Source organism: Propithecus coquereli, unplaced genomic scaffold (assembly GCF_000956105.1).
Source record: "Propithecus coquereli isolate 6110/MARCELLA unplaced genomic scaffold, Pcoq_1.0 Scaffold11, whole genome shotgun sequence".
NCBI lineage: Eukaryota > Metazoa > Chordata > Mammalia > Primates > Indriidae > Propithecus > Propithecus coquereli.
Window position 1 is genome coordinate 6,760,266 of NW_012134969.1, and position 14,872 is coordinate 6,775,137.

The window sequence follows — 14,872 nt, forward strand, 5'->3', positions numbered from 1 at the left end:
CAAACTCCCTGGTATTACAGGAGACAAAAAGATCTCAGTAGCTTTTATTTACTTAAAAAATTTAAAAAGGGTTCAATTACTACTTTCATAGGCCAAATTTTAATTAAATCTTAAAACGGAGATTATTACTCACATTATCTCACAAATCATTGTTTCTGCTATGATAAACAAGTTGAACCTCATCAAGTACTATATTTTATATACTTTTTCATGGGGGGAAAAGGTCCAGTTCTGAAGTATACCAAAAAGAAGCACTTCACTTGTATCTAAACATACACAGGGACATATAAAATTGAATCTAAATATACAGAGGCCATATCTGTATTAATATTTCAAACACTGAATATTTGAGCTATGTGAGTGGTGCATGTAGGTTAATTTAAACATGTCTTTTAAGATAAACAGGGAACATTTAAATTTCAAGAACTTCTGATTGTATTAATTTGATCTGGTTTATTTTAAAAATATTCCCCCTTGCTAAAATTAAAGAACATCTTCCTCTTTTGCATTAAAAACAAAATGGCTCTATTTCTCTGCCTAATTTTGCTTAGCTGATTCAAACACTTTAAAAGCTTTCTTCTTTACTACTAAACCAATCTTCAATTCTTAACTAACCCAACAGTTTTCCTTACATGAGAGCAATACATTAAATACAAATAAAAAGAAAAATTCTCCCAGAAAGTATTCTACACAATGCCAACAATACAGACACAGTCTTAAAAATCAGTTATGTATTTATTTGCATAGAACCAAAGGAAAGATTTGAGAATCCAACATAATATCCTATGAGGCTGACAATTTAATCACTAATCCAGTTTTAGAAAAAAAAATCATGGTACTATTTTACATGCTTCAGTTATGTGTGCTGAAACATCAGACACATACATCTTTAGTTTTCACAGAACTGGTATCAAGTCCAAAAAAGTCTTTTTTGATGATATACCGAACACATTGCAAGATCACATTTCTTTCATGTCGAATGTCTGGAGCTAAAAGCTAAAAAACAAACAAATAAAAAGATTAGCTGGTAAATAAAATATATACAGGAAACACAATCTAAAATATTGCATGTGTCTTCCCCATATAAAGAACACAGAACAATAAGAAGATGTGTATTATATTTACTAATTATTCTGCTAAAGAACAATGCAAAAATATGTCATTTTACATCAAGACTATCTAGCTTTTTAAACCGAACTAACGTTGGCATTTGGGGTCCTCCCTAAGAGTATCTAGCAAAGCACAGGAAAATAGGTTTAAAAGTATGCAATTCTGTAATCTAAAAATTGACAGACATATTACATATAGTAACAATTAAATTGGCAGTAAAAAATCTCAATATTCCTTGACTTTCATAACTTCTCATTTTTGTACTTATTATAATTAAAAGAAAGCTAAAAATCCTTGGTATTTAGAATAAGTACATCACCAAGGAATCATATGTAATCTGCAAAAAGGAATTTATTTTATTTTTTATTTATTTTCTGATGTCATTAATATAGTTCAGAGAACATCACATCTTTAGTAGAAAGATGATTCAATTCACCACTTGTAATGTAATTTACTATATATAGCATTGACATTTACAAAATTTCATATCCATCTTAATAAGAAACAATGGTGTTTATGTGTAGCATCTCAGAGTGTCGCCACAGAACACTTTAGATACAGCGTAAGTACTTATCTGATAAGTCAAAACCAAACATTTTTCATAGAATATCAACAGTTTTACAATTCCACTAAAAAATGTAGATTTCTATTATTCTTAGCCATGAAAATCTTTGATCTTTGAATAGCTTCATGTCCATTAGAATCAAAGATTCATTGCTTCCTCTTTACAATTTGAAGACAGGTATTAGATTTTTGAGCACATAATGCTGAGAATAAAGCCAAGAATACATAAAATAAATACAAATAAAAAAAGTACAGAAAGAGAAAAAGTGAAGATAGTCCCCAAAGATAAGAAATGAGAATTGTCAGGAAACCTAGGTCTTTTCTTTCCATTACTTTGTCGTTTACAACAGATATTTATATGAAAAACCTTTTTTTCTTCTGCCTGCCACTGTTCTTTTAGCTGTGCTTTCAATAAAAATTAAAAAATGTCAATAAACCTCAATACATATTTCCTTACCAACCAGTCAAATATACATTCTTTACTTGAAGCAATTTTGAAAATTGTACTACTCCACCTTAACTGAACACAAGCTATATGCCAAATGTAGCTTCAGAATTAAGACACACAGACAAGTCTCCAGGGATCATGTGTCTCTGGGAACCTTACACACACACACACACACACACACACACACACACTGCCAGTGGCTCTATCTTTATGACAGGAGAACACAAAGATTGTAAAGAAAAATAATTTACCATTTCCAAGAGATATGGGTGGTGTGTTCTTGGTTCAAATAATGTTTGACAATCTTTTTTCCTCTTACTGTTTGTCTGTTTAAAACTTTTCTTTCGATTCTCACACTTGGCTTCTGAGAAATTTCTAACAGTTGCTTTAACATCTTGACTTGGACTCTTGGGAGTATTGCTATGAAGAACCTGGTTTTCTGCCAGAATGTCTGCTTCAGTCTTGATGGGAGTTTCTAAGTGTGATGAAAACCACGAAAACAAAAAACAAACAAAAAAATAGACCTTTCATACATAACCAAAACATCCATAATAATCCTCCCAGCCATAATATTGGCTACTTAATAACTTAAAACTATGAAAGATTTTACAAGACATTTAAATATATTCTAGTATTTTTCAAATTAGGAGCTATAACTGCCAAGAATTGAAGAGACTACCACAAAGAGCTACGGAAAGGGATCCCTATGAAGGAAATGATACCAGATGGAAATTGGGAGCTACACAAAGGAATGATGAGTGCCAGAAACAGTAAATATGCAAATAAGTACAAAAGATATTTTTTCTCCTCTGAAAAAAAATTCTACAAGATAATATATTTAAAGCAAAAATAATAACAGTGTATGTGGAATTTATAACATTTATAGAAATAAAATCTATGATAACAATAGCACAAATGGAGGTGGAATATTCAGTATATTACTGTAATATTCTTTAATTTTATGTGAAGTAGACAGTATCATTTGAAAGCGATAAGTTAAAGTTGCATACTATTAATTCTAGACCAACTCCTAAAAAATAAAACAAAGAGCTAATAAACGAATACTTGCAATGCCCTAAAAATGTATGATTCACCCAAAAGAATGCAAGAAAAGAATGGAACAAAAAATAGATGAGACAAATACAAACAAACTATATCAATAAGTACATTATATGTAAATGGTCTAAACAACCCACTTAAAGGCAGAGATGGTCAGAATGGAAAAAGAACAAGGCCTAACTATATGATGTCTATAAAAGAAACTGATTTTAAATGCCCCACTGTTAGGTTGAAGTCCAAGTTCCATTGCTTATTAGCTGTGTGACCTTGGGTCAAGCTACTTATGTCTGCCTAAATTTCTTCATCTACAGAATATAGATATTAATAAATAATGGAGTCTACTTCATGAGGTTGTTGTGATAATTAAATGTAGAGGACATAAAAGAGTGCCTGCCATAGAGTAAGCACTACATAAGAATTTGCTGTAATGATACTAGTGATGATGTGTCTTCAAAGTTATGGGGGAAAAGAGAAAAAGAGAGATGTACTCATAAAAGAATGGAGCTAAGAATTCCCAAAGTGGTTTGTAGCGTTCAAAACTATGGAAACAATAATTAAAGGCAAAAAGAAAAACTTATGACACTGTTTTCTATTATTCCCTTTTCCTTCGAATATTCATCACTCAGTTCAGGAACACAAAAGTCAAATGGATCAAAGCTTATGTTGTCAATTATGTGCTAAGGAATGAAGAACTAGTACTATTTATATTTTTCTCTTTCTTGAGGTTTACAACATCTCCCAGCTAAGTACCATATATTAATGTACTGTTCATCAATTCAAACAAATTTTAAATATTGCTATTCAATTCTATATATATGTGTGTGTGTGTGTGTGTGTGTTTGTGTGTGTGTGTGTGTGTGTATTTTTAAGAGATGGGGTCTCGATCTGTCACCCAAGCTGGAGTGCAGTGGATGATCATATCTCGCTGCAGCCTCTAACTCCTGGGCTAAAGCAATCCTCCTACCACAGCCTCCAGAGTAGCTGGGACTACGGGCACACGACACCACACCATGCTAAATTTTTTTTCTTTTTTCTTTTGTAAAGACGGAGTCTCACTATGTTGCTCAGGCTGCTCCTTGAACTCCTGTGTTGGACTAATTCTCCCACCTTGGCCTCCCAGAGTGCTGGGATTTCAGCGTGAGCCACTGTGCCCAGCCAGCCATTCAGCTCTTTCAAAATTCAATGACTTCTCTTGGTTTGTGGTCTTTTGAAACAGTCCAATTTGAAGGTCTCCCCATCATAGCCAAAACCATTTGAAGAAACATAATTTGGGGGAATTGTAAAACTGTGCTTAAATTGTAATACGGTAAAAAAAAGAAAGCTAAAATGGGAACATGCAGAACTGATACCAAACCAATCCATTTGGAAGTATTTCTCATGAATTTTTATATCTTAATGATTTTCACAGCCCCAGATGTGAATACATCTTCCTTTTCTTCAGTTTTACTTGAGGGACCCTTCCCTTGTTTAAAACTCTTCCCAGAAAAACACTACTCATGTTTCAGATCCTATACAGTTTTATGTTAATTCTTTTTTTTTTTCTTTTGTTCCTCTCCATGGAAATCTTTAGTAAAAGGCAAAAGATTTATACATATGAAGAGAAACCGGAGTATGCACTGCACTTACTTTTATGTTAATTCTTAATTTGAGATAGATCTTAATAATGAAGACACAATTGTTAAAATCTGTTAGAAAGAATCAGACTGATCCTATCCATTTAGAATCCACTTAAATAAGCAGCCTTCTAGATGCTGTTTTGTGGTTCGGAGAAGGCCCTGTTTATCTCCTTGGTTTATTTAGTCTGAACTCCCTATGTGTTAATATCCCATCCTAGAGCCCAGAATACCGAAAGCTAGAAATTTGCCAGTGATTTGGATGGCTTAATAAAGCTGAATACAAATTATATAAAATAATTCTTAAGACTTAGGAATGCGAAGAAAGGGTTCTCTCCTTAATGCAGGGCATTTTAAATAATTAGTCAAAATGAATTCATACAAAATCAAATATATCTTGTAATAGGTAATAATCCTGTCATCTATAAAAGAAAAGGCCATGCATTATTGTGCAGGAAGACAGCAAATGCCACACAGAGAAAGACTATAATGGAAGGCAGTATAGTTGGCACTGTTAAGACTTTTAAGCCCCCAAACCTAGATTTTACATCGGCTCTGCTACATACTATCTTGCCAAACTTATACTCTCTAAGCTTAAGGTTATGTAAAATGAAGGGGTGAGACCTCAAATATCCATTCCAGTTTCCTTTCCTCTTTCCAAATTAAAAATAGTGGCAGTCTCAGAATGAAGACATGAATATAAAAAGTATTAAATGTTTCACCTTAAGACAGAGAAGAAAGCATTTGTCCAGCTTGTTTTTATGAGATTCAGTAATCTGGTAATAGTTTTCTTTGTTATCATCTGTTATATATACAACTGATAAGTGGGAAATGTAATATGTGTTTAAAGAATAACTTCATATTCATATCAGTGTATTGGAAACAAGAGTAAGAAATAAATACTGTTTTTCTTAAAATTAAAAAAAAAATAAGAGGCAACCATCTGTTAAGGAATACTCTGATAAAGCCAAAGTAGTTTATGTTTCAAAATCCAAGTAGCTTTTAACAAGCTACCAGAGTAAGCTATGGCCCATTAAAAATGAAAAAAATTCCCAAGTTACAGATAGACATAAACATCATCTTTCATATTAAAGCCCAACTCTTCCTTATTCAACATCTTCCAACTACACAAACATTGATTATCTCTAGCCTAGTCAACACTAAAAGTGCTGCCATCCTCATCCAATTACATTCAAATCTTCCCTTCACTCTATATAATAAACACTTTTAGACCCTGTTTTCTTATCCTCAGTACAGCTCCTACTTTGATTACACATCTTGTCCTAAGATACATACATAAGAATTCTCACAGTTGATAAAGCCTAGTAAAATTACCATGCAGAGCCAGGTTTCCACAACAGTAGGACATAGGCTTATTCACTAAACATATGCTGGACTATTGATATAAACCTTGGATTAAGAATTGCCACAGGCCAGGCGAAGTGGCTCACACCTGTAATGCTAGCACTCTGGGAGGCCAAGGCCGGGGGATCACTTGAGCTTGAGTTCAAGACCAGCCTGAGCAAGAGCAAGACCCCGTCTCTACAAATAATAGAAAAATCAGCCGGGCACAGTGATGTGTGCCTGTAGTCACAGCTACTTGGGAGGCTGGGGCAGGAGGATTGCTTGAGCCCAGGAGTGTGAAGTTGCAGTGAGCTATGATCATGCCACTGCACTCTATCCAGGGCAACAGGGTGAGACCCTGTTTCAAAATAAAAGGAGAGGGAAGGGGAAGGGAGGGGAGGGGAAGAAGAAAGAATTGCCACAGTGCTTATCAACAGCCTCCTCACAGTTCTAAAAGGAGGCCCTAAAAGAGATGCTGTAGGAGATTAAACTGGTTTATCCTAATAAATTTCACAATAAGGCCTCATGCATTATCAACTGTGACATCATCTTTGTTTTATTTTCAGAGACAGGGTCTTGCTCTGTTGTCCAGGCTGGAGTGTAATGGCAGGATCATAGTTCACTGCATCCTCAAACTCCTGGGCTCAAGTGATCCTCCTGCCTCAGCCTGTCTCCTGAGTAGCTGGGACTACAGCTGGCACCACCATGTCCAGCTAATTTTTTTTTTTATTTTATGTAGAGACGGGGGTCTCACTATGATGCCCAGGCTGGTCTTAAACTCCTGGCCTCAAGCGATTCTCCCACCTCAGCCTCCCAAAGTACTGGGATTATAGGCATGAGCCATGGCACCTAGCCTGTAACATCATCTTTAAAGGTAAGATACGTATCCTGAACATTGCTGACTTCTCAGAAAGACTGTTGAAAGGATTCCATTTCTTCCAACCTTTAAAACACAGGCTAATGCAACCACAAGTATAGGGCTGTTGTGTTTTCCAAATGAGATAATTTATGTAAATGTACTCTATCAAGAGCAATGCCCTATATAAACTTAAAAAATTTTATCATGCTCTTTGTCATAAAGGATCTCTCTCCATCTACTTAAAGTGCTATAAACATGTTATGACAAGGGTTCTTAGAGCAGAGAGAAGAAATTAACTTTCTTTTTGCTATTTCGTTTAGAACTTTCTTCAATTCTATTAGTGGATATTTTCTTTTCTCCTTCTTATTCTTTTATTATATTGTATTACTTTTGCCTTTTTCTCCCAAAGTAGCAACAGATTTCTTCATCATGCCAGCCTTCCTTTATCCCATGTTAACTTCTGAATCAAATGAAAAAGGAATTTGGAGATCAAATAATGTATTTATGGATGCTATTAATGTGCAACATGCAACAAAGGCAAAAAGGAAACAAAACACACTTCGCTGTAACAACAGACATCATGACTTACCTTCTGGCTCACTCTCTGACCCTGAAAGACTGCCATAGCTGCTCATTAGTGAGCACAGGGCTGGTGTCACCTCCTTGGGTACGACAGTACGTTGTGGTTTCTCCTCCTTATCAGACTCTGAAATAAAAGAGGAAAGAACTCACATTCAAAACAATGTGCCCCCAAATAACTACCACCATATAAATGAAAGCTGATCACTCCTTACTCTCTCATCTCTTAGTGAAAAGAAAGTAATTTCTTTTTTTTTATTGAAGTAATTAACATAACCTCAAGATTTTACTGTCTTCATAATAAAAGATGCTTAGAACTGGATCACTTGGCCCTTTCTCTTCTTATCTCCTCCCAGTTCAAAATGCTTGCATCTCTTAATAGCCAGCATTCTCTTAGATCTGCAGTTGGGCTCAACACACTCAAGCCTCAGCACAATCTTCTTTGTAGTCTTAGCCTTTTTCCGGAAAATCGGCTTAGTCTGCCCACCATAACCACTCGGCTTCCTATCATAACGCTGCTTTCCCTGGGCATACAGAGAATCCTTGCCCTTCTTGTATTGTGTCACTTTGTGGGGTTGGTGCCTGCCACATTTCTTACAGAAAGTCTGGCGGGTTTTAGGAACGTTCACCATGTTTGCATGCACGCTATCGGCAACGAAAGCAGAAAGTAATTTCTGATCATTTCCTTAATCTTCCCAAAAAACTAATTCCCAGAGACCTGAAAACTTTCCCCTTGGTTTAAATCTTCATGGGCAGAGAAGCTATTTGCCCCAGAGGAGAGAGAGGGGCAAATGGAAGTTATACACAGCCTAATTACTTACCATGCTTCACAGGTTATGGAATTTGGGTGTTCTCTAAATTAATTTAATGACACAGTCCTTTGCTATTAATTAACAGGTAGTAGGAAGGCCAAAAATTTATTTAACTTCAGTAGATTAGGATTACTGACTTTGAATAAAGGCTTGGTCAAAGAGTTATGCTGAAATGAATCCTTCCAAAGTTTTTATTATTTAGAACTTGTAAGAACTTAAATAAATAAGCCAACCACGAGAATTTAGCAAGTACTAAGGAGACTACCAAAGGTAAAGTGTTTGATCAGGGCCCAACAAAGCTAGTTGTAGCCTCAGGACATCACCTATTACATTTCTTTTTGGCAGCTCTAAAAATGTATTAACTCTATTCTAGACAGCCAATAAAAATAAAGCCTCACTAAAGACAATAAGTAACTTGTCTATTTAATGAACCAACTCAACCCACAACCAATATGAAACGTTTTATGACTGAGCACTTAATGTTCACTAAGTCAGTCTAGGAGAAATCAAAACACGCCAATGGGAAACGGCAGTGTCCTTGTATGTGAATGTTCAACTGCCACCTTCTGCTGGATGAAGTTGAATCCTCTTTCCCTAAATCCTAAGCCCACTCACTCTACCCAGCACCACAACCCCTCAAAACTGCTCCTTGTCAATTTTAAGCTAAATTGTTACCTTTTCTCCTGGATTAATAAAGGGAAAGGGAAATATGCAGTTTATATATGTAAATTACTAACAGATTAAGCAGAAAACTACCACAATGTTCATATGAAGACTTTTCATCTATTGGTTGAATGATGAAAGACCAAACTGTAACATCTTTCCAAGACCCAAAGAGAGATACCAAAAAGCACAATAACAGTTGGATGTTATGCTCTTTAAAACCATGGTCCAATTTAATCTTTATGAGATACCATATGACTTTCACATTAATTATAGGTAATGAAATCAAAATTCAGAGAATTTGAGTAACTTTTCCTTCAGGTAACATAACTATAAGACAGTTGGGTCAAATTTAAATCCTGGCCATCAGACTCTAAATCCCAATTCTTAACTAGTGAGCAAGAATGCCTCCTGCAGATATATAAAGTCTTCTTCTTAAAATGAAGCCATCCTATCAAAGTGCTTTTATGATCAATGATAATGTTAATAATGTCTTCCAGCTATAGCTCTATTTCTTTGTTCCCTTTTATAGCAACTCTCCAACCAGCTATCTGACATACAAGCATATGTTAGAGATATCGCAGGTTCAGTTCCAGACCACTGCAATAAAGTGAGTCACATAAATGTTCTGCTTTCCCAGTATATGTAAAAGTTATGTTTATACTATACTGCAGCCTATTAAGTATGCAACAGCATTATGTCTAAAAAGAAATACATATCTGAATTTAAAAATACTTTATTCTTAAAAAATCCTAATGATCATCTGAGCCTTCAATGACTAGCAATCTTTTGGCTGGTGGTGAGTGTTGCCTTGATGTTGATGGCTGCTGACTCACTGGGTGGTGGCTGCTGAAGCTGGGGGCTGTGGCAATCTACTCGCCCTGACTGCTATCCCCATTGGTATCAGCCCCTCGGTTCATTCAGATGTCTTAATGCCATCTCATCAGAGATGCCTTTACTGATCACTCCAGACAAAACAGCATACCCTCTTCTCCAACCACCATTCTCTAGCCTTTTACTCAGCCTCACGATGCTTACAGCAATCCAACATGTTATGTATTCGTTTACTGCGACTTCCCCAATCAGAACATAAGCTACAGGACAGAAGGGGTTTTGCTTTGTTCAATGCTGTATCCTCAGAGCCCAGAACAGTACATGTGTGCTCAACAAACATTTGGAGGACAAACTGTTACATGAATGAGTTAAATTCACAACAGTTAACTGGCATAGAATCATGGAACTAGCAGGAGGTGGAGCCAGGATAGAAACCTAGTTCTGCATGGATCCAAAGTTCACTCTTTTTTTTTTTTTTTAAATAACATGACTTTTAGATTTTTTATCTAAAAAATCATACACACATGCATAGGAAAAACATTGAAGGATATACAACAAAATGTGAGCAGTGGTCATCTCTATTAAGTTAACAAAATAGGTTTTTGTGTGTGTGTGCACTAAAGTCTTTTCCCACATTTTCTGCACTACTTTTGTAATCAGAAATAATAGAAAAAAATAAAAACAAAGGGAAATAAACCTTGAAGGATAGTGCTCTTCACAAGTCAATTCAAGAAGCAGAGGACAAGGTTTTAACTGGCCTACACACAGTCCCTTTTCCCTCCTCCCTTCAAAAAAACTTTATATTTTGAAACAATTTTGAATTTACACAAGTGTTACAAATATAGCAGAGTTTCCTACACCCTTTACCCAGCTCCCTAATGTTACTATCTTACACAAGCAAAGTACATTTATCATAGCTAACAAGTTAACATCGGTACAATACTATTACCTGAACTACAGACTGTATGGAAATTTCACCAGTTTTTCCACCTACGTCCTGTTTTCTGTTTCAAGATCCAATCTGCCACACTACCTTGCATTTAGGTTGTCACGACGCTTTAGTAAATATGACGGTTTCTCTGACTTTACTTGTCTTTCATTAACTTGACACCTCTGGAGACTATTGGTCAAGTATTTGTAGAATGTCCCTCAGGCTGAGTTTGTCTGATATTTCTGATGATTAGACTGACACTACGGATTTGGGGGAAGAATCTCACAAAGGAGATGGGCCCTTCTCCACATCACAGGTCCATGATATCAGTGACTTATTACTGGTGACGTTAACCTTGATCATGTGGTGGTCTGCCTTATTTCTCCACTATAAAGTTACTATTTTCTCTTTCATTATTCTAGTTCCTGAAATGAGTTAGTAAGTCTAGCCCACACTCAAGGGGAGAAGAATTAAGCACCAACTGAAGTAAGGAGTATCAAAGAATTTTGTATATATGCTAAAACCATCACAGTAATTAATAAATAATTGAGGGGGAGATATTTTGAGGTTATGCAAATACTGTTTCATCTTAAAGTTTCACCACTAATTTCACCATCCATCAGTGAATCCTGCCTAAAAAAATTATTACTATGGTATTCTGATGGTTACTTGCTATTTCTCTCATTTCTTCCATATATATTAATTGGAATTCTTCTGTAAGAAATATTTCTACCTCATATTTATTTATTCAAGCACTTATATCAGTATGGACTCATGGGTACTCATGGGTATTTATTTTATTTGGAGGGTTATAATTTATTATTATTTTGAGGCTCAAATTGTTCCAACTTTGGCCAATGGGAACTCTTTCTAGTATCCTTCTGACATGTCCACATCTTTATGGTTTTTGAGCATTTTCTTACTTTCTGGCACTACGAGATATTCTAGGCTCACCTTGTATTTTCCCCATCCCAACCCTAGAATCAGCCATTGCTCCAAGAGGCCCTAGTTCCTGTGATTGGAGAATGGTATTTGGAAATCACAATTTGAGTGCTAGGTGTACTTGTTACTAGGGTATCACAACACACAAGCTCACTATATGTGACTGTTTTCCCAAAGGGTAAAAGTTAGGACTTCAAACAAATCAACACCTCATCCCCTACTTCTCCCCTCAGCTATATGTTTAAGGGACCCAGCACGTGTAATAACACTTTGAAAAGGAGTACTATTGACCTTTTGGCACTATCAAAACATCTTTTACAATGACTTTGCAGCTCAAAAAAAAGACTGCTCCCAAAGTCCCTGGGATCTACCCAGCAGTTCTAACACAGACATTTTTAGCAACTATCTGGAAAGACTACGCCAAAGGCATTGTACTGGCTGACAAAATAATATTCAGGAAACTTCATTTTATAAAAGTAGCTAAAACATCTTTCTAAACTAAAAATACCAGTATAAAGATAGGAGCAACCAAGCTGATAAAACTGAACTTTTGAATTATTAGAAAATATCAGCTCAAATAATTTCTCTGTTAAAACATTAGTGATACTTTTCTAAAGGTAAATCTCACCTCTTTCTCTCATTTATACACTTCATGTTCCCACCTACCAAAAACTTAATCTAATGCAATGATCTAAAAATTATCATCACACTATGAGTTTCTCAAAGGCAGGAAGAGGCTTCTTTGAAATCCTCAGCATTATGGTGAATTGTAGTGCTGGGTAAGCAAAACGTAGGACCTTATAAATCCCTACTGAAATGAAAATAGCAAAGTAACATTGCCCTTTGAATGTCTTGTCCACTCTAAACCCTAGCTGTAGAAGCTTCACATCTGGCTTCTTTCTACAACTTATTTCTTCACTTGCCCCCCCCCTCCCACCGACTATTTCTATTGTCTTTATGAAGCAAAACACAAGTATATGTTCTAGCCCAAGAAGATGTATAATTAAGCCTCCTGAAAAAACGCCACAGATTGAAAAAGCCACTCCCCAAAATGGGAACTTTGCTTTACAGTCTCCAACTCTCAGAGAAGACAGGGATGGGCATTCAGGATAGCAGATGTCCTACGCCAGCTTATTTTCTTACTTTAACATCTACCTTCTCAACAACCTAGCTTATGTCAGTGCAGAGTTAGAATGATATCCCAGTGTTCTATGACAATAGCTATATTTATGTTATAACAAATGATTAACGAATTGGATTGTCTTTGTCTTGTGGATGCTGAGGTACTTCAGTCGCAGATGTTCAATGTCACATTACTGACCAGCTGCTTTCTTTCTAGCTCAGACAAAAGACTTACTGTTTAAGACTACAGGCTAGGAAAGCCATAAACTTGTCGCATATATATTTAAACAACAATAACAATAAAATAAACTGGGTCCTAACTAATGAGATACCAAAACAAAAAAAAAGATTAAAACAAACAAAAACTTCCACGAATTAGACTAGTAGGCTAGTCAGCAGAATATACAAGAAAATAAAAAATATTGCACCAGTAAGGAAATCTAGTGAGAACAAGCCATACTCAAAACTGATAAATTGGGAGACTCCAAATAAAAGGCTTTCCCTTCGAAATGTCAATTCTCAAATCAAAGCAGCTACACAGAACAGAGTACACATACCGCCAACTACGATAATGAGAAGGTGAGGGACAGGTGAGGGGCAGGTGTGGTGGCTCAGCCTGTAATCCCAGTACTTTGAGAAACTGAGGTGGGAGGATCGCTTGAGCCCAGGAGTTGGAGACCAGCCTGGGCAACACAGCAAGACCCCATCTCTACAAAAACAGAAAAACTAGCTGGGCACGGTGTTGTGTGCCTATAGTCTCAGCTATTTGGGAGGCTGAGGCAGTAGATCTGTTGAGCCCAGGAGCTGGTGCTATGATCACACCACTGCACTCCAGCCAGGGCAACATAGCAAGACCCTATCTCAAATAAAAAAAAAAAAGACTGTGAACTCAGGCAATGATTTTCTAAGGATGATCTGAGGTTTGTAAAGATCCTCCAGAATTACTGTCTTGTCTAAAATGTGAGTGCTGATGTCTCAATTAAGTTCTGAGCCAAAAAGGGCAAAAAATGGAAGGCACTGGGAGAATTTTAAAGTGAGCTTAGTGCTGAAAAGTGTCAACTGCCACATGAGCGCACTGGGTCACATTATCACAATGCTAACTCACTACTGACAACTTGAATAACTAGATCTTACGGTTGGCTGCCTCTGGCCCAAGGTAAGAGAAGCTGCCTCCAAACAAGTAGAAGATATATATTGGAGAGGGAAGTTGTTGAGAATATTTAGGGCATATGAAAAAATGGTATTAATACATGATTTTCTACAGCTATACCTGGAGTGAAAAGTTGAAGAATCTATGGGCTAAAACATTGATTTGGAAAATGCCCAAGTCCAGAAGAAATCCCAGGTAAAGGATAACATGAATTTAAGCGGCATCTTCCCCATGAAATTAGCTACCATAATTTGCTCATTGGTATTGTCATTTCCTTGGAGAATAATATTATAAATTAAATTAAAATTTTTTTAAATTATAAATTTATAACCTAGGTGGATAATTTTTATGTTCAAGAATTATGTTCTCATCTCTGACCCTCAAAACAAGTCTGTTCCCATTCTTAACCCTCAGTATAGGTAAGAGATTCAACATTTAAACCAAAATAAAATTATGTGAGCTCTCTCATTCAACTGCTCTTGGGAGTCCAAGTGAATTCTTTCTACCAATGAGGATGAGAGGGATTTATCCCTGTTTCTCATGTCTAGGAAGTCTGTTGAGGACTTAGATACAGGCTTAAATAGAAGCAAGATGATAATCATCTTTTAGTTGATGTTTTACCAGATTGGTACTGAAATATTTCTTTAAAAAGAGAAAACAGAATTAACCATCTATCAAAGCTAAGTTAACAAAGACTATTCAATATCAGAGTCCTGCAAATGTTCATTTAGAAAATTGCACAAAATAATGAATTACATAATTTTCAAATCAGTAACATACTGATTATAATGGTAGTCTTCACATTTGTGTTTTAAGGTATTTTAAGGACATGAAAGTTTATA

At 35.9% G+C, this 14,872-nt stretch overlaps 2 protein-coding genes across 2 annotated transcripts in view; both read right to left on the minus strand.

Moving 5' to 3' along the window:
• Nucleotides 1-718: 718 nt before the first annotated feature.
• The window catches only part of NUFIP1 (nuclear fragile X mental retardation protein interacting protein 1), a 43,240-nt gene continuing 29,086 nt past the window's right edge, over nt 719-14,872 (minus strand). The window contains exons 8-10 of the mRNA XM_012648687.1: nt 7,587-7,703; nt 2,374-2,597; nt 719-996 (exon numbers count right to left, since the gene is read on the minus strand). Coding sequence (XP_012504141.1) covers nt 874-996; nt 2,374-2,597; nt 7,587-7,703 — 464 coding nt within the window. The 3' untranslated portion in view covers nt 719-873. The remainder of the gene's footprint in view (nt 997-2,373; nt 2,598-7,586; nt 7,704-14,872) is intronic.
• Nucleotides 7,850-8,229, minus strand: LOC105813881 (60S ribosomal protein L36a-like). Its single transcript, XM_012648699.1, has one exon. It carries the CDS (start codon nt 8,206-8,208, stop codon nt 7,888-7,890), a length of 321 nt encoding a protein of 106 aa, XP_012504153.1. The 5' UTR covers nt 8,209-8,229; the 3' UTR covers nt 7,850-7,887.